At 40.0% G+C, this 26,894-nt stretch overlaps 1 protein-coding gene across 1 annotated transcript in view; it reads left to right on the forward strand.

Annotated features, from left to right (window-relative positions):
• The window catches only part of LOC140996313 (metal transporter CNNM4), a 46,937-nt gene that overhangs the window by 15,816 nt on the left and 4,227 nt on the right, over window positions 1-26,894 (forward strand). The window contains exons 2-5 of the mRNA XM_073466670.1: window positions 4,837-4,980; window positions 5,248-5,382; window positions 8,250-8,419; window positions 21,223-21,319. Coding sequence (XP_073322771.1) covers window positions 4,837-4,980; window positions 5,248-5,382; window positions 8,250-8,419; window positions 21,223-21,319 — 546 coding nt within the window. The remainder of the gene's footprint in view (window positions 1-4,836; window positions 4,981-5,247; window positions 5,383-8,249; window positions 8,420-21,222; window positions 21,320-26,894) is intronic.

Below are 26,894 nucleotides of genomic sequence, written 5' to 3' on the forward strand. Positions count from 1 at the left end.
GTCCTTGCATGCAAGTATTTTTTGTGTTGATTTCAAAATATTAAAATTAGTAAAATTATTAGTCCCCACCCCTCCGGCTTGTTTCTGCTCTCATCGCCTGTAGCTTGTTGCATTTCTCCCCAACCCGAGGTCTGATTTGCGAGTGCCGATTTGTCTGATCTGGGGGCTTTTTGTGGTGATCTCCAAAAAAATTGAAAATCAGGGTGTCAGGGCTGCAATCCAGTTATGTGAACTCAGCTTCAAAAAGGTCCCATGACACAAATCGACACACATCAGTGCTCCTAAAAATCACCAGTTTCATCACATTTAGTCTACTGACCTCGACTACTGCTTCAGTCAACTTCAGTCTGTGCATCTGTCTGGTCTGGAAGTTCAAGAAGCTGGAGTATTTACTGCAGTGTTCAAGACACATGTAGAGCAGCATGGCCATCCAGGTGCTACTGTTTTCCCCAAGTCCTTTTAAATTGGGTAACTGCCATTGCTGAGTCCAACCTGATACTTGTCTTTGCCTAATGCGATAGAGATCCCAATGAAGGCTATACTGTAATAATAACTAAATCCGTATCAGCAGATGATATGCATCTAACACATAATATATGATAAATAAATAACAGCTGTAGTACTGATTGTGCTCAGTATGTTTAAGGAACAACTTAATCCAGATACTGAAAGTTCTGTTTCAAAACTGATCATCTTAAATTATTCACATGAAGTTTAACTGGGAGAATATGACTCCTTAAATTGGTAGTGAGGCATACAAACACCTGATAGCTGCCTGTCATCTGATTGCTTAGAGAGTTAGCGTTAATTAGCAACAGCTGATGTGACCACAGTTTGTAACCAGTGAAAGTGACGGTTAGCAGCGGCTAAAAATATTCACTGTTCTTTGCTAATAAGATAGAAAGAGGAGAGATAACAGATTATTTGGCTTTCAGAGGGAAATTGTTCACTATGCCAATCTGGTTGTGACTTGCACAGTTGCGACCAAATAACCTTTCGCCATTCCCACTATCTGATTTTTCCAGGCATAATGCAATGCGGTCGTACAGGAGAGCAGCTTTGCAACACTAGCATGCTTAAGTGGACGAAACGCACACAGAAGAAGGATCTGCACTTGATCTGGTAATACAGATCAAATCCAAATCCGAAACAGATCTCCAGGACTGACTCTAGACATCTTTAGTGACATTACACTGTGCTAAATGAATTTAGAGTGATCAGCAGAGGCTCTTTTCACCAATTTGTTTCGACAGCGTGGTGTCAGTACGTTTTTAAAACAAGTCCTCGCTCAATTGGTGGATTGAGTATGTATTTCTTAAGTCTTGAATTTTTTAGTATTTCTTAAAAATGTGTCAATGTGGCAATTGTGAAATGTCACAGGGATTCATGGGTCCTTGAGCAAGAAACTGAACCCCATGTTTCACCATACGCAGCATTTAAATGTAGGCTAGTCAGTTTGCGATGTTGGGCTTGAGCAATCTCCTTATCTGTGATATCATTTCCTGGCATAATATAAACAAAATGGCTCCTTGAATGGTGTTTACGCCATCTTGACACTTCAGGAAGTTGACTTGACTGAAATGATCCCCCAAATTAATCATAATATTCAGAACTCAGAATTCATTAGTTAAAAAATGTTGCTGCTCACAGCTTCTCTACCTCAAATCTGGTTTGCTTCTTTTCTTGAAAATGTCACACCATTTTGTGAGACAAAATCAACAGCTTGAAAACATTTAGTTTGTTCTGGGAACTTGTGATCTGGGATACATAAACCTGAAATTATTCCATCAGTCTTCATGTTGTCATACAAACTGTTTTGACCGTCTGTAGCTTGTAACTCAGCCAACGATGACTGTCCAGCGTCCAGACTAAATATACAGTACATCACCCGCCCACCCCGGCATCTTGTGTCGTGACATCACAGACCCCCCCGCAGTAAAGCTGGCCTTGCAGGAAATGGATTCCTCAAAGTCCCGCTGCTCTATTCACGTAGTAAAACCAAGCAAGGTCAAAGCTGAGAATGTGGAGTGTGTTGATGTCGTCGTGCCAGCAGCGCCCACTTTGCCAGGACATGCAGGCAGACATCAAGGACACACAGACAAAGAGAAAAACACTTCCAGTCTTCTTTTAATTGCTGGTCATATGAGCTCTTTGTAAATCCCATTGATCTGCAGGCCTTTGTGATTTCTCGCTGTCTCTACCTCTTCTCTCTCTCCCTTTTATCCTTTATAGTGACATGATAACTTGGTGGTTTTGAGGAGAATGACAATAAAATCCTCCTATATTTAGGAATCAAATTGTCTCACTCGCCCTCAGCAGCCCGAAACAAATCCAGTCACTTAATGGTGTGTCTGTGTGCGCGTTAGCGTGTGAGACAAAAGGTAGTTTAAACCAGTTGCTTGCATGTATACCCCCATATGTTTGACTGACTGGGAGAAATTATCCACCCGGGGACCAGACCCCCATATATCCTCTGAGTGCTTCACTTTGGCAGCGTCATTAATAATTCAGAGCATCGCCGAGGGTGTCTCCGGAGACCATCTGCACTTTGAACAGTTTGTCATGTGGAGAGAGTTCGGCAGGGTGCGTGTGTGTGTCTTGGTGTACATGTGGGGTTTTTGTTATACAGTAACGCTCGTGGCCAAAGTCCAGGCCCAACCCCTGCTGTAACGACCTGTACACATTATCAGGATATTTGTGGTGCAAGCAGAGGGAGTGGGCTGATGGGTTAATGTTGGTGCAGAGCTGCTATCAAACAGAAATCATGATAGGACTGTTTGTCATGTTCGAGGGGCTCGGCCAGCTTTGTATGTTGGAATGGACAAACCAAGAGCTGTGATATGATGATGATGTAATTACATCCTTTCTGCTCATCGAGTTGCATGCTGTTTTATTTTGAATGAGTATGTAGGATGAAGCCGAGACAAAGCTGACAGCTCAACATGCCAACACGAGCAAGACATGACTGTTGACATCATCATTTTACATTTTCACAATATCGTCTAGCTCTGCTTTGATCCCTTTTGGCTGCAGTTTATATAGCACTAGTGGTGGCTCAGTTGGTGGTGCCATTGGAACGGCAATTTACCAGGATCACACATCACATGAAAAGACATTGACATCAGAATAAATGTGCAGCGTATAGTTTTCTGTAGTTATCACAGAAACAATAAGCATCTATAACTAAGTTTCTGTTTTAGTTGACAGGATTTATCGTATGAGAATTGAGATCACGATCCTCTCACACGATTCTTCCTATTTTCAAGAAAAACATTTATTGCACCCTTAGACACTCAAGTAAAATAACTTGTTGTCTACAGGGCTTTCAGCAGACGACATAACATATATCAAAGTGCTGGACTTGAAGGATACGCTGTGCACTGTGTAATGTTTGGATTATTGAACTTTGTGTGGTCTGGCGGCTTGGATTTTGTAATGTGGTTCCCTTGTCCTTCATTGCAAACTCATATTGGATTACACCTACTTAGTCATTATAACCACTTTACCGATGAAAGTACCAATAATCATCCCTAAAATATTGTTGCAATATAGATACTGAAGAAGGGGCTATTAGTGAAAAATAATATGATATTTGATTTTGCGCTTTTGAGAAGATTTCAATTCTTTCAATTTTTTTTTGGTATGAGCACAACATCACTCTCGCCCTCGCCACTGGGACAGTCCTCGGTGTTATTTTTTTTTTTCTTACGCGTGAAAACCTTCTGGCTCCGACTCCTCCGAGTAGGCTGGCTGATCTTTTTCTGACTGCCTCTTCCTTGCTTGTCCTGCATGTGCCTCTGCCGACGCCATGTCAGGTTACTATAGTAACCGGGACTGCAGCGGAGTGCTGTGAATGAGGAGGAGAAATGAGAAAGATAATTGAGTTGTATGCGTGGATGATGACTTAATAGCATGTCAATACGTGAATGCAGCGTGACATGAATGTAAGGGTAAATGGGAGCAAATGAACCGCCGTCGTTTAGAAATGAGATCCTGATTATTTATTTTTCTCCCGATTAATCATGCAGACCTAGTTTACATTGAATGTTTATCACCTGGTGATTCTGTGTGTGTCCAAAAGATCTAATAATTACAGTCAAATACATTCCTTATCTCATAAAACTTTAGATAAAACTTTATATGAAGCTGTGAATGCTGCTGTAGAGGTAAGCATAAGGATAAAATCTGCTCAGAGTATGAGCAGTATTGAGTACATATTATGTTATACATTTTATTGATAATCCATGCTGAAACTGTTTATATATAAAGTAACCATAATGAAACATCTATTTTCAGTTAATCCAGTGAAGTATTTCAGCATGTTAATACAAAATAATATAAAAAATACACTCTGGTTCTGTTAAATGGGTTCAATTATGTGCCTGTTACGTAGGTGCAAGGCTGTTAAAAAAGCAGCATCAACACGTGAACACTGACTCCAAGCCACAAGATTTCAATTTCAGAAAGGGCCTTAAGGATACTGCATTCTTTAACATCTTGCTTGTCCTGTTCCCCTGTTTAATAATGTGTTGCTCACTTTCATGGTGCATTACTTCGACCAGCTGTCACCACAGTGCCTTCTGCACTCAGCAGAAATGTACATCACATCACCATCTTGTGTGTGGCATCGATATGTGTATAAGTCAGATTTAAATAGTCTGATATGATATGAATTCCTTAGTTTACAGCTGTTTTGCTTTTCTGGGTGTTAATACAAATTGTCTTGCCCTTGTCGTGCAACTCTACTTCCTGTGTACTTGATTAGAGGGCCTTGATAAATGGATGTGATGATCATCTGTATATTCAGCTAATGTTAATTTTCTTTCTACCATTCAGGAAAATCCCACCTTGCCATTGTCCAGAAGGTGAACAACGAGGGCGAGGGAGATCCTTTCTACGAGGTGTGGGGGTTGGTCACCCTCGAAGACGTGATCGAGGAGATAATAAAATCTGAGATTCTGGATGAATCAGACCTTTATAGTGAGTTGAGCTTCGCTCTTTGATTTACCACTCTTTACTGTCAGTGCAGTCAGCTCTAACTTAGTTAGTTAACTACTTTATTATTCATGTCTCGAGAGCTGTTATTTTATCTTTGACATAAATGTAAGCAGTCTATTTTCAGGTATTTAGACTTTGATTTATGTTTACACAAGTAAGCATTGAGCAGCTAAGATGATTTTTGCCTTTTCGTCCTTTGACTTTACATTTTTTTTAATGCATAACTGTCTGCTGTGTGTCTCTTCTCAGCTGATAACCGCACCAGGAAAAAGGTGGCGCCCAATAAGAATAAGAGAGACTTCTCTGCCTTCAAACACGAGAGCGAATCAAAAGTGAAGGTCTCTCCTCAGCTGCTGCTGGCCGCCCATCGCTTCTTGGCTACAGGTAGGGAAAGAACTGATGCAAGCATGCACACAACAGAGACGTAAACAGTCACTTATCACAATGTTACTAAAACACAGCATGTAGATCACTTGTGAACCCAGCTGTACATGTGAACATATGTCTTCGATATGTAGTCACAGTGTGATTATCCCATCTCCTATCCGAGATGTCAGGGCGTGATGAATTCTGTCATCTTGCCATCTGACAAGCAATGCAGGTCCACACTTGCTGGGAGGAGGTTTAATGTGTTTATTTACTTGGAGGATCTATTTAAGATCCAAGCGGTGTGCCTTCCTGTGCTTACCACCACAAGAAGACTCTGGACTTTGGCCAGCTGGATGCGATGCCTCGCCGCTGCTACAAATCACTTGAGAACATGTTGCAGTGTGTCCGGTTAGCGAGGGTTAGCTGATACGCTCTGCCAGAAGCAGTTAGCAGTAGCCGCTTCTAGCATGACGTAGCACTTCTCATCTCACAGACACTGTGGTGCAGGGGCATGCCAGAGTCTGCTCCTCTGCAGGCATAACGTCAGTCTGTGCTAGCTCTGTTTGGTTTTTGTTGCCCTCTTGGGATGTTAGTTTCATTTTTCTTTCTCGACTCAATGCACAGGAATTAGATTATTCATTTCATGAGAGGTTCTGTTTTTGGTCGAGGAAGTTACTGTTTCACTGTTTTTCTTCTTTTTTTTTCTTTCTTGTTCACATCAACGATCATTAACCAGCTCTTTTAAGATTGTGTCTGAGCTCCATTGCCTTCGTTATCTGACATTGGATATCTGGAGTATGACTGATGTTTGAGGGATGTATTCCACACAGGGAAAGTCAGGGATTATCAGGGATTTTATGAGTGCATTATAACAACCTAATGCAATGCTTTATTACATAACTGTAAGAGCTTCTGTGTTTTGCAACAGACAGTCTGTAGTCTTTTTGGAGCTGCGAAAAAAAGAAAATGAACAAACCAGGAAGATATAAATTAACAGGCTGTGAAAGTGTTCTGACTTGAAAATCATTGAAAAGTCATGGACCATGTCATCAGAGTCACAGCAGGGAAACCAGATGAACTTGTTAACTTAATATGTAAACCAGAGTGGAAAGAGTTTGTTTGCCTTTTTAGAGGATGAATGCCAACGTTGGTCATATATGCCTCACCTCTCACTGTGTATAGCATTGAGTTTGTTTGCAGGGCGGACTGTTTCTTTGTTCTCAGTTTGGGTGGGGTCGAAGGCACTTGGTGGAGCTGTGATTGCAACAGACTGTCCAACGACAGTTGAGAAATGCAGGGAAACCAAATGCTTTTCACCAGTTATTCTTTTTAACAAAGGCAATGCACATGAACCAACATCACTGTGAATGTGCTAGTGTTAGCCCGGAGGCTAATTGTGAAGTTCGCCACTGGTATTGATGCTAAATTGTTAAAGAATCTAATATTTTTTGGGGCTGCAACTAATAATTGGTCTCATGATTGATTATTCTGCCCATTATTTTGTATCTATGAAAACAAAATCACAATTCCTCAGAGCCAAAGGCGACGTCTTCAAATGGATTGCGTGTTTAACCAGTGGTGTATGATGATGTAAAACAGAGAAAAACAGCAGAATCTTACATCAGATGAGCTCGAACTGAAGGACAGTTTGCAGATTTTACTGTTGATCAACTATTTGATTAATCGGCTAATTGTTTAGGCTACGATTTTTCACTCAGCCATTATTTACATTGTTTGAAAAACACAATGAGGTACAAGAACTGAACTTTTTATGTACAGGTTAATCAAAAGAATGAGCAAAAAGAAAGAAATGGCAATAAAACTAAGGGCAATTTTCTTTATATAGCCCATTTCATACTTAAAGGCAATTCAAAGTGCTTTACATAATGCATTAAAAGGCATAAACCTATGCAACAAGAAACTATTAATTTTGAATAATAACGTAATAATCCACAATTTTGTTGAAGATATTCAAACCCCCTTGTTTGTTAACACAATGAGGTGTTAGAACAATGCACACAAGCAAATCTCTTCACCTGTTACTATCCAATAAATGACCCTCAAAAACGACTAAAATCATCATTAAATTCTCAGAACAGCTGCTGATTTATTTTCCTGTCAGTCGACTAATTACTACCATCCTGTAAAAGAACAATCCTTCTCTTGCACCAGAGCAAACCATTATATAATTCAATGTGTTTCCATAAGCCTGACGAGGAGCTGATCTTCATGTGATTGCATTTGGAAGCTCTAACTGATACTAATTCATGTAATGTCCATTTAAAACATGAGATGCTTCATGTAGTTTTCAATTCTATTTGATCACTTGATACTCGGTCCTTGTGATCCCTTTGATTATTTCAGTATGTCAAAGCTTTAGGCTAAGGCTTTAAACGTGTTACACTCCTGTGTTAAGTATAGGATCACCTATATCTTCATGTATTAAATTCGCTGAATTAACATGTAGGCCCAAATAGTTAAGAATGTGTTGTAGACAGCGTTTCATAGAGTTTATAAAGTTATAAAGCAGTTTTTTAAGGGAGTCTGGGGACTTTCTCCACAGGCGACAAAGAAGTAGCCTTTATTAGTTACTGTTTACTTCATTGTACTTGGTACACCCGTTTATACGACTGTTATGCTGTACCACAGACAAAAGCATGAGTGTCTAATTTAATAAGCACTTGGCTCAGTGATGTCAACAGATTGGTTCACACTAAGGAGTTAACAGCTGCTCATTTCTGTCAGTGCATCTCTAGAATTTATTTAGGGTTTTACATGTACATGTCTTGAACTACGTCGATGTCCAAAAAGGTGTCATGGTCAAAGTAAATTAATATCCTAATCATAAATCTGTCTTTATTTCTCTTCCATTCCCCCTGCAGAGGTGAGCTTGTTCAGCCCATCTCAGATCTCAGACAAGGTGCTGCTACGAATCCTGCGCCACCCCGATGTGATCCAGGAGATCAAGTTCAGCGAAAGCGAGAAGCGCTCGCCCCATCACTACGTCTACCAGAGGGGCAAGCCCGTCGACTACTTCGTTCTCATCCTGCAGGTAAATGGTGATCCAGGGAAGAGGGGGTGACGTGTGACTTGGGTCTGTTGCTGCTTGTTGCTTCAGTGTGAGTGAAATAGCCGGTCTGAATGCGAAAAGTTGCTCACACTGCTGCCTGACCTTCACAGGCTGATCGATAGGAGAACTTGCTCTTTTCGAAATCTTTTATCTTCACGTCCTCCCACACTCATGTATTCTCCCACACACAATATCTAGTTTAATTCCAGCTCTCACATAACTCTGTTTCTACAGTCAGATTCAACTCCAGTAGTTATTTGGCATTTTGGTTTGTTGTTTTGCTTTGTCTTCAATGTGCAAATATGAACGTTGTTGGATATTGAATGTACACAGCATATATCGTTTAATTCATCCTTTACCAATGAAGTCGCAGCTGACGTGAAGAGTTTGTTTGCGGTGCAGTTTGGATTATGAGACTGACCTTCCACACATGCTCTTACTCTTTCTTTCTTGGGACCCTTATCTCTGCCACCTTCTCTTCTTCTCTCCACCTGTCGAGTCCTCCCCTCACTTAGTGCATCAGGAGCTTAGCTGCATCGAGCGGTCCACCTTCTTGTTAAGCGCGACTGTGAGCTCCAGCTTGCGACAGATGGCGGTAGGCGTCGCACACAGCCCTGACCCGACAGGGGTCCCGATACTGTTGATAAAGCAGAGTGTGTTGGCGTTTGCCTGGGTTTGTGTTTGTGCGTTTAAAAGCACTCAAAGTTAAGCTGAGTCACTGAACAAGAGCTGTTTAACCAAAACAAAACAGTCTTCCAGGAATACTGTTAACTGGCAGTAATGACTTAGTTCCTAAATTAATTATAATGATTCAATTAACAAAAGTAAGATTAACACAAAGTTTTGGAAAACATATACAGTCGTGGTCAAAAGTTTACGTATGCTTGTACATGGCAGTCTTGAGTTCCAATGATGTCTACAACTCTCATTTTTCTGTGATGGAATGAGAGGAACACATACTACTACACAAAAAACATTCATGAAGTTTGGTTCAATAAGGAATTTATTATAAGTCTCACTAACATCTCACACTAACTAAGTTGTTATTTGAAGAAACAGGCCCAGATTTTTCACCAAGGCTTGAGTTATAGTTTGTTTTCCCTCCTAAATCTGTCCTTCTAATGTTTTCCTCTTCTTTGCCAGAGCACAGCCAGCTGTTCCAGTACTTGCTGTTAAATAAAGACAGTATAGGACACATAATATAGTTCATTTATGACTGGATCCCTGCGAAAGCTTCTGAGCCCTTCTTTTAGGCACAAGGAAGCACACAGCAGAAATGACAGTTTCATTTAACTACAGTGTATAGGGAGATATTTAAACAAATGTCAAAAACACTGTGCAAGTCTGTGTGTTGTTATAATAACAACAACAACAACAACAACAGTGTGGAAGTCACAACTGATCCAAAGTCAATTAACTCTACAAGGAGATTAGCTACGACTACTTTAAGGGTTTTAAGGGCCAGATTTGGCGGAGTGCCAGGCTGCAGGAGGTTAAAGTCAAACTCTACACAAACACTCACCAACTCTAGACTTCAGTGGTCATTTTAGGATAGCTAGCATAGCTTCAGAGTAAATCAAACAAAGGACATTACAGTATGCTCTGGCTCACATACTGTTTGTATCAGACGTAAACACTCTGCACTATACTAGTGAAAAGATAATCAGGATATCTGGTACACCTAATACTAACTTTTTTTTAACGTAACTTCTCAAAAAGATTCACTAACAAGCAAGTGGGTCATTGACAATAAAGACAGAAGAATTCATACAGAAAGTTAAACATGACTTTTAGTTTTGGGTTGTAAGAAATGTATTTTAAAGGGCATTTTCACTAATATTAATGTAATAGACAAATCAAAGAAAATAATCTACGGATGCATCTATGATAGAAATCATTACTTTTACTCATTTTTTCACGATTTTTTCAGACCTGCACCCTTTATCGTATGCTGGTCTTCAGTCTGAATAACAACCAGGGTTGTTTTTACATAAAAGTCACCACAGCGATTTTTCTCGGTCAGATTTAGGTGGAAGCTTACCATTCTCACCTGCTGTCAGTCAGCTGTCAATGCACAAACGCACTTCAACATGAGAATCTGTGCCTCCGTCTGCATGCTTACACACTGTAAACACACAAAAAAACCCACAGCTTTTGCTCTTCTCCTGTTTCCACTCTGTGTACATGTACACGTGCGCTCAGATCCCACAGGGTGGGAAAACGACGCTTCATTGTCTTAATCTCACTCTTTCACACACATTTATTTCCCACACGTCGGTTATGTCATTGTCCCTAAACAGTCATTAGCCGGGTCCAGTAATCCAGGGGATCACTTTGACTTTCTCCCCGCCACTCGTCTCGGTGAGATTTTCCCCCGTGGGAGGCCGGATATCGAGGATGTTGTGGAGAGACCCCACATGTGGAATAATCCACTGAGACCTATTTAGAGAGGGCGGCATTTAGTGCCAGCATGCCAGCGAGGGAATTTTCCACTGTCGCCTTCTGGATAGAAAAATACAGCTGGAGCCAGGAGTGGTAAACAGTTCTGGATAGTGAGGTGACTCTGTAGAAAATAATATTTCACTTCTCTGATGTGTTCTGTCTTTACTCAGAATGCTGTTTTTGCATTTTTTTTCTCTCAATCAAAGTGTTTCTCAGTTAATACCAAGTCAGGTAAAACAACATTAAGTTCAAGGTCCGGTACAACTATCTAATGACTCAACCTAGAATAGATGAAGGACAATTTTAATTAGATCCTGTGCTGATGAATATTTTATTTCAGTAATTACAGATGCACTGCAGACTACTTAATGAATTATTAATTCCTAGTTCTTCTGAAGAGTCTTGGAATAGCTTGTGTGTGAGTTTGTGTGGTTCGTGTTTGTCCTGTAAACAAAATTATTCTCTCACATTCCACGAGTGCTTATTTCTGGCGATCACCGAGAGAGAAGGGAGCGAAAGATGGGAGATTATTTTAATTTGAAGCTAGTTATTTTGCGTGTGTGACAACAACTTATTGAATTTAAAAAAAACCATCTATTTAATAGTGTGGTGTTAGTGTGGAGGGAGTACCTGCAACTTTTTGCAAGTTTGAGAGCCAAAAAAAGTATGACGTATAAAATTCATACTTAAAATGTAGGGGGCAGCATGTCGACAGAGTAACCGCTAACGGCTGATAGCTGTAGCTACTGTAAGGGATTAAGCTCAGTTAGCTGTGCATCTAGCAGTGGGGACTGAGGGCCCAGGGCACCAGGGGAGAGTTGGTGTTAGCACAGGTGCTTCAGACCAGACACCTCAAGGCTAGCTGGTTAGCATGCTAGCCTCATTAGATATCTCTGCAACCCAATACATAGACGTCAAAACTGCTATTTTTCACATTTTCTTGATCATTTTAGTTTTAAAATCTTTTCAACTAAAACTCTTACATATCGCACTTTTTAAAACCAGGAAAAAATTGAACCTACACCATATCATGATGTAACGATATCCAAAATCTGAGATGTCACAATAATGATAGATATCTTATATATTGACCAGACCTATGTGCTTCTTGGAAACCACGCCGATGCTGATAATAACATGTGTATGTATGTCTGATGTGTGGGAGTTCAGTAGACTCATGAGAACTAAAAACCTCAAATACAGATATTCACTGTCCTTGTTCCACTCCTTTTATAGCATGTGTACGTTTGTGTGTGTGTGTGTGTGTGTGTGTGTGTGTGTGTGATCCTCCGTGTCAGCAGACGAGCTGTTTGTTTATGAGCAGCATGATTCATGTGTCTATAAAGACGCTCTGTGATTCTCACAGAACAGAGTGAGTCTGAATGGGCAGTCAGGTCACTGTTGTGTTCACAAGGTTCATTCAGCTTCTGGAGATGTGTTGACATTTGAAGTTGGGCATTTCAAGACCTTGAAAAATGTTTTGATTAAACAAAGTCTGAATGAAAGGAAGGAGTGATGTTTAGCCCACGTCGGGAACTAGCGTTGTTGTTGTTGTTTTGTCTTACACAGGAAATACAATTGAGAGAAAAGGGGGATGGTATTTTTAGGTTATCAACCTTCATTATACTTTTTTCCTTTGCTTGTTGATGTTGTTGTTGTAAGTCTCCTGGTTGACATTAACACCACATTTCCAATTCAGTTCCAAGCTTAATATATTGTGTAGACAAGTCAAATCTGCAAATTGAAGATCTGAAGTGAGTTTATTAGTGGAAGATCCTTATGCAGGTAAAAGTCAGGATTATTTTCCTTTTTCATCACTATGTTGTTCTGATGATGTGCAGTGCTCCAGCGAATGATATTTTTTGTGATGGAGTAATGGAAAAAAGGTGCTGTTAGATGAGGAGCTGCAGGCAGCAGGCTGCATACCTCTAACTTCTCAGTGAGTTAACTAACTCCTTTCACTCATTAAGATTATCAGGTTCCCATTTAGCATTGAGGTTAAATCTGAAATATTGCCAAACAGGCACTTTTGCTTTTCCTTTTTGACACCAAATCCTCCACCATTAACTCTCCTTAATCTCGTCACTTTATAGGAGAAATGTGACTCCTGTGACTCTGCTGCTGGCCCCGCTGCGACTAAACGCCTGCGGTTCTTTGTAACTACAGCATCTGTCATCTGACTAATATTTGATTTTTAAAACAGCAAAACGACAGTGGAGGCGTTGGGCCAGTTATACATTCAGTGTGTGCCCGACCCCTGTGTAGCATGAGGAACACCGCGGGAAGCCTAATGTTGTTATATCGGCCAATATACATGCATTTTTTGCAATTCCTCAAATGTAGTCATCAAACACTTTTGACAAAGATGTGGAATGGAGGCAGGATATTTTACAGTTTAACAATAAGCTTTATGGTCTGAAGTGACTTCAGTGCACTCAAACAGTACACTTCACTGGGAATTTAATAATTATAAATTACCCCAAGAGTCTTTAACTGCATTAGGTTTTGTAAAAAAAAATTAAAAAAAATCTATCGGTACATATTAGGCAACATTCATGCCGATACTGATATATCTCTGATAGGCCAATATTCGGTGATAATATCAGTGGATTAATGTTTCTGGCTCTTCTTAAGTCTGTGTATTTTGTGACCACTACAAAAACAACCCAAAAGTTTTCTACTTTTAGAATAAGACATCAACATTAAGTAAGTGGTCGATCAGCTCGAACTCTGTTGTTGTTGTTGTACTTAACATTCCAGGATAATTTGGTCACAACATATTTGTGAGCAACTCTTCCTGTTGTGGACAAGAGCTGGAAAAATCGCTGTCCTGTGAGAATAAGAAATATTCCCAGACTTAAAAGAAGACTCTGTGTGTGTGTGTGTGTGTGTGTGTGTGTGTGTGTGTGTGTGTGTGTGTGTGTGTGTGTGTGTGTGTGTGTGTGTGTGTGTGTGTGTGTGTGTGTGTGTGTGTGTGTGTGACAGTGACATCACACCCTTGGCGCTTGAGAATCAGACCTGTGGAGTGATGTACGTTGACACTGACTCACAGTTACTTATCAGCAAAGAAATCTGTGTGTGTGTGTGTGTGTGTGTGTCATAGTATAAATGACTCAGTGACTTTGCACAAACTGTTGGAGGAAACTGTTCAGTTTGACATCAGCCGTAAACTGAAGTCAAACACACGGTCACAAACCACTAAACACCGGGGCTGATGGCACACACACAACCACGATCTCACCAACACTGTCAGGAGGTGTGTGTGTGTTGTTTGTGTGTGTGTGTGGTTTCAGGGGGCCCCGTACTGTTTTTTTTTATAAGTTATTAACAAACCAAGGGCAGTGATTCCTCTGACCTCCTGCTGGGGGGTCATCACAGCCACACACACACACACACACACACACACACACACACACACACACACACACACACACACACACACATCTCAGTACATTAAAATGGTCCCCTCCTCAGTATTACTCCAGCCCATGTCATCATGTCAGTTAATTCGTGGAGTCATTCAATGTATTGGTATTTATTTTGAATATTAAAAAACAATGAAAGAATTGGATGAGTAGGACCCTTTTTACTGTGAACTGTCAACATTATTCTCCTGGAGCTGGAAATAGAAACTTTATGCCTCGGTACAAACATAAAAATGTTGGATTTTTATTGCCAAAGCTTTTAATCAGGTTTATTTCTTCTTTGAGGTTAATTAAACCCTCCGTTAATTATCTTTAAGTAGTTGTTAGGAATGTTTTCTTAATGATTCCTTTGAATAGGATTTAAAATATATTTTCTCTTCCCCTGCCTCCTCCAGTGATGCTTTTCTTGTTTTCTTTTCTTCTTGGCAGTTGATTGCTTGGTCCTATAAGATTCATTATTGGTCTTTTTGAGCATTAGAAACATGTATATGCAGAGGTGTTGAACGTCTTCCCAAAGTCACTTGGTCGAAATGTAGAATTTGTAAAATTTGTCAACATGGCGCAGGAATGGATTTTGGTGGCTGGTAACATGAAACTTTGGTAAAATGTGAAAACGAAAAACCTTAAAGTAAGTACCCTAAAAGTTAATTCGCATACAATACTACTTATTAATTTCTAGGGATGCACGAAACATACATAGTAGTTTGCAGAACAACTTTCTGTTTGCCTCAGAGGTTTAGATGATCAGTCTACACTGTTGGCTTGTTTAAAACTTGTCTTATCATCTGATTTCTCGTTTTTGTTTTTTTGTTTTTTGTTGCGGGGGCTCTCGATGAACGTCATTATAGTGGCATCTCAGATTTCTGTAATCGTTTAGATACCGTATAGTGACTTTCTTAATTTCTTAAAGAAACAGCTCTGTTATAATTCTTCCGCTGTCTCTACCTTTTTTGAGACTTAACCTCTCTGCCTACACTGACCTTGTTTTGGTTCATCCCTGAAATAGAAAACTCTTCAGGCGCCTGCCTCTTGTTTAGCAGCCACAGTCCAGTAATAAACCATCACTCAAGGTCACAAAGAGAGCTGTGTTTGAGAGTTGTTGGGATAACATACATCAGCGCCTCGATGTGTGTCAGTTTGATGGATGGAGACACAAAGTTCTCGCTCACGTTGTTGATGAGTCATAATGCGCTGACTTGAACTTTGGCCAAGACCAACCTACAGAGCTGCTCCTGCACATGTCTGAGCATAAACACACAACCAGAAACTCACACTCCTGTTGAACTTTAACAGAGTTAGAAATGAGTAAGACATTGTGATTTATTGTAATGATGTCAAAGTATCATGTCCTCTGAGGTTTATTATCACACTCATGCATGGAAGTTTTTTATTGTTTCCTTTAAAAACTAGTAGTGTTGAGGTTGCACATGTATTCTCAGTGTGGACTTTGATGGCAGATAAGGACTAGAAGCGCTGCTGGAAAACAGATTTGTCCATAAAAAATAAAAAGTCTTGTGTGAAAGCATTTTGGAAAGGCATGTAGATAATCAGAGATTAACCCTGCAATCATAGATTTCCCCCCTTTTTAGACTTCAAGTAGCTTAAAGGTTTGAAAAAGTATTATTCTATATTATCTGACAGTACTGTTTATATTCTGTGGCATCTTGTTCTAGCTCTTACTGAAGGTATATGATGTTTACATTGGTGGAAATATTGAAACCCATGTCCGCACCATACATCACATGAAAATGTTGTAATGCCCTGTGCTTCATTTTCTACACACGTTCCCAAAATTCAGCCCGACATGTTCAATATCATTGAAAACTTTGAGATATTCACGCGTATTTAAAAAAAAAAAAAAAAAGTTTGATGAATATGAAAGATTGACAGTGCTGGACAAATAAGCAAACATTCCCACAACTGCCATCAGATTTTCATTCAAATATTCCTTAACTGTGATTTGTTTTGAAAGTACAATATGTGACATCGTCTTTTTACCGGCTAAGCCTCATCCGCTTCAAACCAGTGAAAAACAAACACAGGGACGAACGCATAAATACAGAAATCTCGTGTGAACGTTTCCAACTTTGGCAGATAATTTTGTGTTCATGTCGGACCTCAGCCACTGACTGAAAAAAACTGTTTTTCAGGCCCTTTAAGGAGTTTAAATTCAGACAAATTAAGCAGTTTATTTTCCATTTGATTTAATATTCATGGTAAAATAACACAATTTAAAAAATATATATAATTATTAATAAAATGATGAATAATAGGTTGACTCCCATAGTGTGCGATGAAGCATTTAGCCTAATCTAAGACCTTTTTAAAACTTTATAAACTGTTTGAAAAGTGTTATTTCAAAATAAGTTACCATAATTTCATATGCTGGATTTTGTAACAGTGCAACATTCAGGTAGTGTTGCTGAAGAAGTTTGTGTGTTGTTTCTTATAATGATAAAATCCTACATTGTTGCTGTTCACCAAGTGTTGTGCAATCCATTGTCTTCTGCAGCCACCTGCCAGCACACGCTTGTTCATAGTCTTACATCATCAAACGTGCGTCAGACTTCATTAGTCTGCCCTTTGACACATTGAAGTTTAAGTGGTTTTATCAGCTTTTTTAATTTAAGTCTGAAGCAGGTTTTATTGCACCTGTTACAAACGGAGACTCCACCGTTATTTCTCATATCAGAGAAATGGGTTGATGAAAGCCTGTGACCTGGGTCGATTCTCTGTGGACCACAGTGACCTGCTCAAGGCCTGTTTTTTAATAGATGCCCAATGTTGGTGCGGTACATTATTCTAAGTGTTGGCAGGCTGTACTGTCAGTGCAGATCTAGGAAAACTGGTTTGACAGGCGCACTGGCAGGCTTTACACCTCTCCCTCCTCCTGTCCTCCACCTCTCTCTGTTTCTATTCTTTCCCTCCACCCTCCCCCATGCCTCCCTTTAAATTAAACACCAGCCATGCAGCAGTGCGGATGGCTGCAAATCGCCCGGAGTCAGCCCCCTCTCTGCAAACTCGTGAGGCATGTGCGAGTTGTTTATTTTGTGTACGTGCACACGTTACAGGCCAAGTATTTGACCCCAGCCGATGGTCGCATACACGCAAAGTTGACCATATGTCGAGAGGTGATTAGCATCTTTCCAAATCTGCTGATATACTTTAAGTGGCAGAGAGCTGGTGATGGAGCCACCGAGGTTTAACCTTTGCATTAAGTGTCAAATGAAAAAGTCACGCAACAGAGGAGTAGACATTTGAGTGATTTAGGATTATGAAAGACACAGATCAGTTGGCCAAATTACTGGACTGACAGAGTTTCCATGTCACCCTGGTGGTTGATTTTTCTTTACTGTCTACCGTTCTGATAAAGTAAAAAAGCCAGAAGAGGTTGGTGGTGAATGTCCTTGAGCAAGGAATTTGACCTCTGCTTACTCAGCGGCCAAAAGGTAGAAGCCTGTGGTTGCACAGAGCGGGTGTGAATGTATGTGACTGGATGAATTCAGACCAGTGCGTCGCGGCAAAGACATTCATGCCCAGTGAATTTACCTTTTCAAAATGAAAGGGGAAAAAACGAGCATCCCCACACGTACGAGCTGAGCGATGACAGCTGGAATGATTGTCCTCATTACGGAGCTTTGTTTTCACCTTCTGCACAAAATGCAGCTGAAGAATCAAATCTATTTTTGAACATAAAAGCATGTTCATGAAACACAAAGGAAACATGAGAACAAACAGCATTGTGAGTGATGTACATGCCTTGACTAAGTACCAGCCTAAAGGTATGACAGTCCACATTTTTTTTGCCTGGACACATATGATTGGACACTGCAAAACACGTCTTGTTTGTACACAGTAATTTAACTTCTCGTTTGTTTTATTTTAATTATAATATCAGTTACTTGAGTACTACGTCACTCTTTTGCTCCACTAGACAGAGAATTTGGTTGATTTTGACAATTTACCACTTTTTTGGGGGTCATTTATTCCCCTTTTTGTGTCAGGGAAGCAAAGCAGTCTTCAATATAAAAAAATAATGGAACTATTTTAAGTCATTCAGCCGTTCATTACACTTTCTTTCATAGAGCACAAATTCAGTCATACAAATTTATGAAACAACCTTCAAAATTCAAGCTCAGAATTATAATATATAACACAATAACTTAAGCAAACAAGCTGTTGTCAGAGGAAAGCCTTTAGCCTTTGTTTTAGACAGGACTGCTCGTTGAACTAGACAGGATAGCAGTTGAGTGAGGGGGGAAGACATGCAGCCAAGGGCCACCAAAATGCTTGATAAAATGGCTATCATTGACATCTTCATGGCATCTCTGAGTGAGCAGTCAGCGTTCAACGTGTCCCAGAGTTGTTGGGATGTTTGAGGGATGAAATCAGCCTACCAGAATTGTTCACTGAAAAAAAACAAGTCAGACTTGTACTTTAAATGTATCTGCATTGTCGAAGCAGTGTTGAGTTAAAAGTTCTGATCGGTGTTGACATCAGTTGTGAAGCGCTCGCTGTCGAGCCGCGGGGAGATGTTGTGAGCTTAATTCAGCACAGCGTTTATGATGGGAGCAGCCGACTTGTTAACTTCAGCGACAGACACACTCGCTCCCCAGCTTCTCCTCTAATACCCGAGCCAGGTTTCTAAATTGGCACGCACCCTAAAATAGCACGAGCGATGGTTATATCAGATCATTTATGTTTGTTAATGGTCGCTCTCTGTCACAGCAGCTCATTCCAGGAGGTCTTAAAGAGAAATGTACATAGAATTGAATCAGGCAGTCTGATTTGACTGTCCCGTTTATGTTTATTACACTTATTTCTTACTGATGTTAAGTTGAAGGACCTTTGGTTTGTTACTCATCTGTGGGTCAGTGATGGTACATACAGTTGAGTGGAATGAACACAACCTGGCACACCTCATAAACGCTTTCATTTCTCCCTTAAACTTGATTACAAATCCTTTAAAATGTTGCATTCTAGGTCATCAAACCATTAAACTTGTATTCTATTCATGCTTATTCCAATGCAGCTCAGACTGAGTGAATTATTAACCCCAAGATGTGATTTTATAGCTGCGCTGTAAGCTCAAAAGGAAATTACTCTTGTTAATGTTTTGCACGTCATTTTAAGTTCAATTCACTACAGCTCATTCGGACATATTTGATGTTTGGAAAACCTTAAAAAATCCGGACTAGCTTTTCAATTGAAGTCAGATAGGTTTGGGGAACAGTTGGCAGCACAAGACATTGTAAAACTGAACCCATCAGTAGTTTTATACTCCACACATCAGATCTCTGCAGATAAATACCTCTTGCTGAAATGAAATTGTACCTTGGAATCAAAGATCTTAAACTGGCTTTCCGAATTGAGTCATCACTGTTATGAACAGCGAGCTCCCTGCCCTGTCTTGTTTGTCCTTTCTTCTGGTCTCCCTTTTATTTTACCACCTGTTCTGCTTTCATCAGCCCCGTCCCTGTGTGGGGGGATGGGAGGATGGATGGATGGAGGGAAGGAGGGATGACAGTGTGGATTAACTGTGCTGTGTTGTTGCTGCAGTTCACACATTCCAGCCGGCCGATTCAGGCCAACTCACTGTACCAACACAGAGGCCTCCTTAACACCCCTCTGTCCTCTCACTCACCTCCTCTTCTCCCCCTCTGACTCTAATGTCTCCATCCCACATCTGTGCAGCCTTGATTTTAATTTGACAAAGACACTCTTGCAGCTCGGCCTCCGTCCTCTCCTCATTAGCATCACATCCTCCCCCTTCAGTCACATCTCTTTTCAAGTTCCTGTTCAAAATCCTGATCCGTAGAGTGTGTACGAGTGTGTAATCAAGGACAAAGTAAACGGGTTTCTTCCCACAAATGAGCCACCAGAGCCTCTCTGGAGGACAGTCACTAATAAATACTGTATACTGCCTTGTTTTGACCTGTGATTGCAATGCCCTCTAGAGGCCAAACACTGTAATTTCATAAATCTGAAAGTCAGGGTGACAAGGCAGTGGAAGTCTTCATAATCATCCAGTCCAGTGTTGTCTTTTGTTGGTTTGTGTCGAGTTTTAACAGTTATTCAATTAATTGATCGGCTGATAAACTAAAAAAACTAAGAACTACTATTTTGATCATTTTTAAGCAAAATTAACAATATTATCCTGTACACTGCTCCTGCTCAGTGTCACATATTATTCTTTTTCCTGACGTTTCAGTGCCTCTGGACCTTCCTCAAGAGTGTTTAACAACAATTAACGCTCTTCAGTGTGTGGGATCAAAAAAATAGCTGGTTTCAGATTCTCAAATGTCAGACATCAACAATTTTCTTTGTCATATATGATCGCAAAGTGAATATCTTTTGGCGTTTTCAACTGGTGGTAATACAACAAAACATCAAGAAGGAAAGGATAAACTTCATTGACAGTAGACAACTACTAATCAATTACTCAAGGAAATAATCATTTGTTGTAGCCTTAGTTCTGTTTATGATGGAAGTGGAGTTATGATGCGATCACTCAACAGCTTCTGGACCCTAAAGGAGCTGATAAGCTGCCAAAAAATGTAGACAATTCACATGACTTTCAGTCACTTGTTTTTATGGCGTCACATGATGTTTCAGTGGTCTTTCACTTTCAGAAAGAGTGACAGTCCAGGAAAAATGTTTGCACCTTTCAAAAAGATCAACTTTAAAGTAAATTTATAAAGCACAAAAACATCTGTAGTCTATTCTTTGATGTAGTGCAAACATACTATCTCAAACTAAAAATGGCTGCGTCACTGCTTGTACTGAGACAGTAATGATGAGCTGCAGTTTGCAGAGTAATTCCCACCAGTGATGAATGGATGTTGTTGTTGTTGTTGTTGTCACAGTTGTAATTTATCTCACATCATCTGTGTTTGTTATTATTTTGTCTCCACCTAGGGACGAGTGGAGGTGGAGGCGGGCAACGAGAACATGAAGTTTGAGACGGGACCTTTCTCATTCTACGGTGTCATGGCGCTCAGTGCTCCAACACTGGGTGAGTCCTAAACCTCACCTCACCTCTCCTCTCCTCTCCTCTCCTCTCCTCACCTCTCCTCTCCTCACCTCTCCTCTCCTCTCCTCTCGCCTCCTCCCCTCTGGTTTAAATGCCTCTACTGCCACCTGGTGGTACAATACAACAGCTTAGTTTGATGTCATAAATGTGAAGCGGACAGTGAAATGTTTATTTGATGAAGACATTTGTATTAACCATGTTTTTTCTATTTTAGGAGCATCAGTAATCCTTAATTAGAAGCAATGAATAACAACAAATCATAGTTTAGTAATGCAAGAGGCAACACCTGTCGTGACTCCAGGTATAAAAGATTGTTTTTTACCTGCTGTGGATGATTTATATGTTATTTTACCCCATTCACAGTCTGTCGTCAGGACCTTAAAAAGTCTTAAAATGTCTTCCGATTAAATTTTAAATAGTTTTAGATTTTAACTTAACTTAATTACAACAATTTCTTTTGGTCAAAGGGATTCAAGCTCTTCTTACTTGCACTTACCTGTTACCTGCAAAAATGTGAATTAACCTAACTTGGTCTAATATCTATATTCCTACATAAAAACTACACATACACATGGAAAAAAACTGTCTTAAATTTGGTTTAAAATTTTCCTGAAAAGGTGGCAAAAGGTATTAAATTTAAGTGTCTGATACCTGTAGACAAATGTAGCTGCAGCGTCACTTCCTTCTTGCCTTTAGGATTTCTGTGAGTGCTGCATAGCAAATAAAATATACTGCTTACAAGTTATAATCTTGCTACAGGACCTGTTTAATTAAACATTTGGCTCTCACTCATTAATATTAAATACAGATGGAGCAGCTGCAGATTAAACATTAACACCTACAGAGGGACAGTGGAGAGAAATGCTGATGAGGCCGATTCTGACTGGTGTCTCGCTACTTTTTAAAATTTTATTGAAATGAAACTGTCAGGCTGAGGCTGATTTTCATCATGTTTCTCTTGGCCAGATGTCTAAAGAGCACCCTAGTAGCAGCAGCAACTGGTCCACGAAGGTTAAAACAAATTGTGTGATTACAGATTTAAGGTGCAGACACGATAGAAACAACAATAGTAACAAAACCAGAGCTTTTTGGTTTAATTCAAGCAGGGAGGAAGGTTTGAAAGACTCATATGCTAGATGAAGTGCATTTTGCTGATGACCTTTGAACTCCTCCCCTCCTTTCTGTCTCCTTCTCTCTCTCTCTCTCTCTCTCTCTCTCTCTCTCTCTCTCTCTCTCTCTCTCTCTCTCTCTCTCTCACACACACACTCACACACACACACACACACACACACACACACACTCTTTCACTGCCTTAATAACAAAACGTCACTTTTATCTTTTATCCCTCTGCCAGTTTTGTTTTTTTTCTTGTTTCTGTTGTTGACATTCAGCTGTCAGCTTTTTCTGTCCGCTGTCTGCTTGCGTCAGTTTCATCTTTCCATTCATGTCTACGTCTACTCTTCCATTTTTCCCTTTCCTTCCAAAACTCTGTCTGCTACTCTTTTTACAGTCTTTTTTATCCTCATGAGTAAAGACGGAGCATGTCAAGAGTCTTCTGGCCTTCTTCTGCCATGTTTGACAACCTCTGTGACTAAAAGGGTATCAAAGTGAAATACTTAGATGGGGCAGACTGAAATTTGTTCTTAGCACTGAAAGCTATCAAGTACTGGAAGTTATAATCTTGTTTACTTATTCCTTATTATGATTTATAGATTTTAAACCCAAATGATGCTGATAAATAACAGCCTTAGCTAGCTGGTGCACACATTTAAACATGGTGGAAGAGAAAGGGGCCCTGATCACCTTTGCATGTCATGTGGGTCATAATGGCAGCAGTTTAATGCACCATACACCCCTAATTTGACACAACGACCACCTTCAAACACATAAATGTTGTCTGATCACAACATTATTCTTGTTTCTTTTTCTCCTTGTCATCCAATACACAAAAGCTCACTCTTTCAGGTGCTTCAGGAGGATAGAGAGAAAGAGAGAGAGAGATTTGTGAGGCATCATTTCCTAATTTTGCAACCTTCCTTCCTTCCTTTTCATCAACGTCAGCCTTTTTCACCCATTTCAACAATCCTCAGCCCTGAAATCTGACGTGTGATGTTCCTGGAGTAGAATTTCTCTGTGGTTTTGCATGCTCCTCGCCCGGTCTGGACGCAGATCAGTCTCTCTGTCTCCCACTGTCTCACTCACTCTCCCTCCCTCCCCTTCACCCCCCCCTCCTCCCTCTGTCCCATCGATCACCTCCTCCCTCCTGTCTCTCCTCTCAGTGGCTGCACCTCGTCCTCGCCTCCTCTCCTTTAAGAGGTTTTCTCTGTTCTCTCGGTTGCCAGGTAAACTCCGGCATGTCTGGGTCCTTTAACACCGAGAATGGGGCTCAGGGGTGGGTGGGCACACCTGGCTCATGTTTCGCCAGGTGTGGATCTGAAATTTGTGTATGTTACCTTAGAAATGTGATGATGGGTAAATTAACACCTGATCACAGAGGGCAGAAAATTGCTCTTGCGCTGCTCTTTAAGGGTCGAAACAATAGATCATGGGTTGCAATCCTATATACACCCCAATCAGTGATGTCTATCATATTAAAATAAGTGCCATGACATCACTGATGGTCTTATGGCCAATATTGTGCATCAGTGTTGCAGCAGTTTTCTTGCCTGTGTGATTTAATGTAGACTCACCCTTTTAAGGATGGCACACAGATACAAGATGACAGCTACTTTTTGGCAAATGAGCTCTTTGTTTAATCCAAACAACCTGATTTACACCTGGTTTTGTTGAGTTACCTTTTTTTAGTTGTGTGACTAGGAGTGGGAGGCAGTGAGGAGGTGGTGAGTTAATCTATTCATAGATAACACATGTAGGCGTAGGTCAGCGTTCATGTTACCATGCAGCACGAATGAAAGTTTCCGCCGTCACGAAGACGTTCGTCTGCTCGAACTTTAGAAAAGAAAGTGATGATGATCTGCTTTTTGTTTCTCCCAATTTAATATGTTTATATTTTTGTATTTGAATATTTATATTTAATAATGTTGCTTGTACACAGCATCGTGTTTTGTTGGCCATTAACAAACAACAAACTGAAGTATAGACATGCCCAAGTCCATACAGGGATAAATGTGAAACAATAATAATCTTGCAGCCCGAGTACATAATATCCTTGTTATGATAACAAAAGATAACCAAAAAAACAAATAAGGATATTTGATTTTAAAGACTTTTTGTATTTGACGTGTTTATGTAAAGTCATAGTAAATCATGACAAAAAAAGATATGACATGATGTGATTCTGCGGGGACAGGTTGATAGAGAGAAGATTTCAGACTGAGAAAGACTCGATTCTGTTCTCCTGAATTAAATGGAAAGACGCAGACGCAGAGGTTGTTACTGCAAAGTTGATCAAAGAGCACATCTGCCAAAATGTCAGCACAGTTGTTAAATTGACAGGACACTTGGGGACTGGCCATGATCACACGGCACATCCTAAGATAAAATGGAGACGGATAGGACAACACCACAAGACGGCAAGATGGGACTTGAACCCCTCGAGCGGTAAAGCTGTCTGCTCTTTGCAGCGCCAACTCTGGATGCATCTTAATAGCTTCAGATGGTTTCTTCCTCCATTTGTTTTCTGTCAGTACAGACGTGTAAGATCACTGAATGAAGAAGAGAATGTGGAGCTATTGAGATGCAGCCTGGGATTTTTTTTTTTTTTTTTTTGTTTGGTTATTGTTGTCCTATCCCTCACTTTTGTGCTGTAGTTCAAGACTAAAGAGCATTAATAGCTGAAATAGACAGTAGTCTTTTAGTGAACATCAGTGAGTTTTAGTAAACTCATTAAACCTGCAGCCAGTGTCTTCTCTTTAATCAAGTATCTTTTAATTAATCACAAATGCCCACTTCCAAATGTAATCCCAGTACCTACTCAGTCTTGAAATTATGAAGGAAAATATTTAGATCATTGCCTCTTAATGAGATGTGGGATTAGAGCAGGGCTGAGGATTGTTGTTTGGAATTGGGTCCATCACTCGTCCACTTTAATTTTTAAAACACTAACTCACGCTGTGAGCACCAGGTCACACGTAGATGTTTGGTAACTGTAAAACCTTCACTGATTTTTAAAAGTGTTGAAGATCCAGTAGGTCACTTTTTTCTATGAGTGTTAAGAGTTCAAAACAATGAAATACAGATATTTTGGGAGCTCTCTGAGCTCAGCCCTGAGAGTGTGTAGGTCAACTTAAATGTCCTTTCATGTTTTTCCAAATGAAAAGAATTGTGTGCCTTTGAAATGGAAATAGTGCAGCTGTAGCCATCATGAAATACCTGTTAGTATTAAACTTCCAGCTACATCAGCTTGTGTTGGATAATAATGTGACGTTAGCCTAGAAAATGGAAAATCAAGAAAGCCTACGTTGTGTTTTTGCACAATGTAAACAACTCTGCTTTCAGACTGACGTCAATGGCAAATTGCACTATGAATAATATATAAATATTTAGATTTTCCTACGTCTTATTTATCTAAAGTTTACATGACTCAGTTACATTGTCACATGAATGCTAAAAGCCTTCAGGCCTGTCAGGAGGATCTAAACAAATAAAAGTTGCCTCCTGGATCTTAAAAGCGACCGTCTTGTGTATCAACATAATAAAGACTGTCTCTTGACTATGTGAAATCTAACCACTAACTTGAAAATTAGCCGTAGATATCAGGGATTAACTAGCTAGCCTAATTCCCTGAACACTAACGCAGTTGACGTGTCCAGGTAAAACAGTTTCCTATGACTCACTGAGGCCCCCTGCTGGAAGACTCACAGCTACTGGTAATAATACACAGCTGGTAAAGAGCATGCGTGTGAAGTGTGTGTGACACGTGTGAGAGTATGGCTTTGTTTGGATGAAACCAGCATGCCAATTAAAAACTACTGGACGACACACGTGAATGTTAGTCACCGTGGAGTGGAAAATAACAAGCCAAAGGAAGTCTTTCGCCAGTTATTAAGTGTTATTAGAAACACTTAACGACTATGACTAAGAGTCCTACAGTAACAGACCTTACCGGCTGGAAGTAGTGCCAGCTGTTTTGAACTGACTGAAAAATTTACCTTTCGTTAACTTGGATTTGGTTCAGTATTTATTCTTAGATGTTTCCCTCCTCTGAAGTGGAATTAATTTTAACACATGTACGTGTTTGCACTTGCAAATTTGGGTCACGGACAAAATGAATTAGCCACTCCTGCCTGAACCTGAATGAAATAAGTAAACTCATGAGTATTTATGGTAACACTTAACTGTAACTGCATTGTTTAGCTTTCATAAGCACTCTGTAAACATTCAAAAATGGTTTATAACACACAATATTATAGTTATAAGCAGATATAAGTAAATTTTTAAGCGTTAATTAATATAAAGTATTCCTCATCAATTGTCACTTCTCCTATTAGGACTATTACAACTGTGTTTCACTGTATTATCATTAATTATCTGTTTATCAGCCCACAGGAGGAGTTATAATCGATGTTAAATATATTGATAAACTCTTATGTCTGCT

The sequence above is a fragment of the Pagrus major genome, chromosome 5 (genome assembly GCF_040436345.1).
Source record: "Pagrus major chromosome 5, Pma_NU_1.0".
Classification (NCBI taxonomy): domain Eukaryota; kingdom Metazoa; phylum Chordata; class Actinopteri; order Spariformes; family Sparidae; genus Pagrus; species Pagrus major.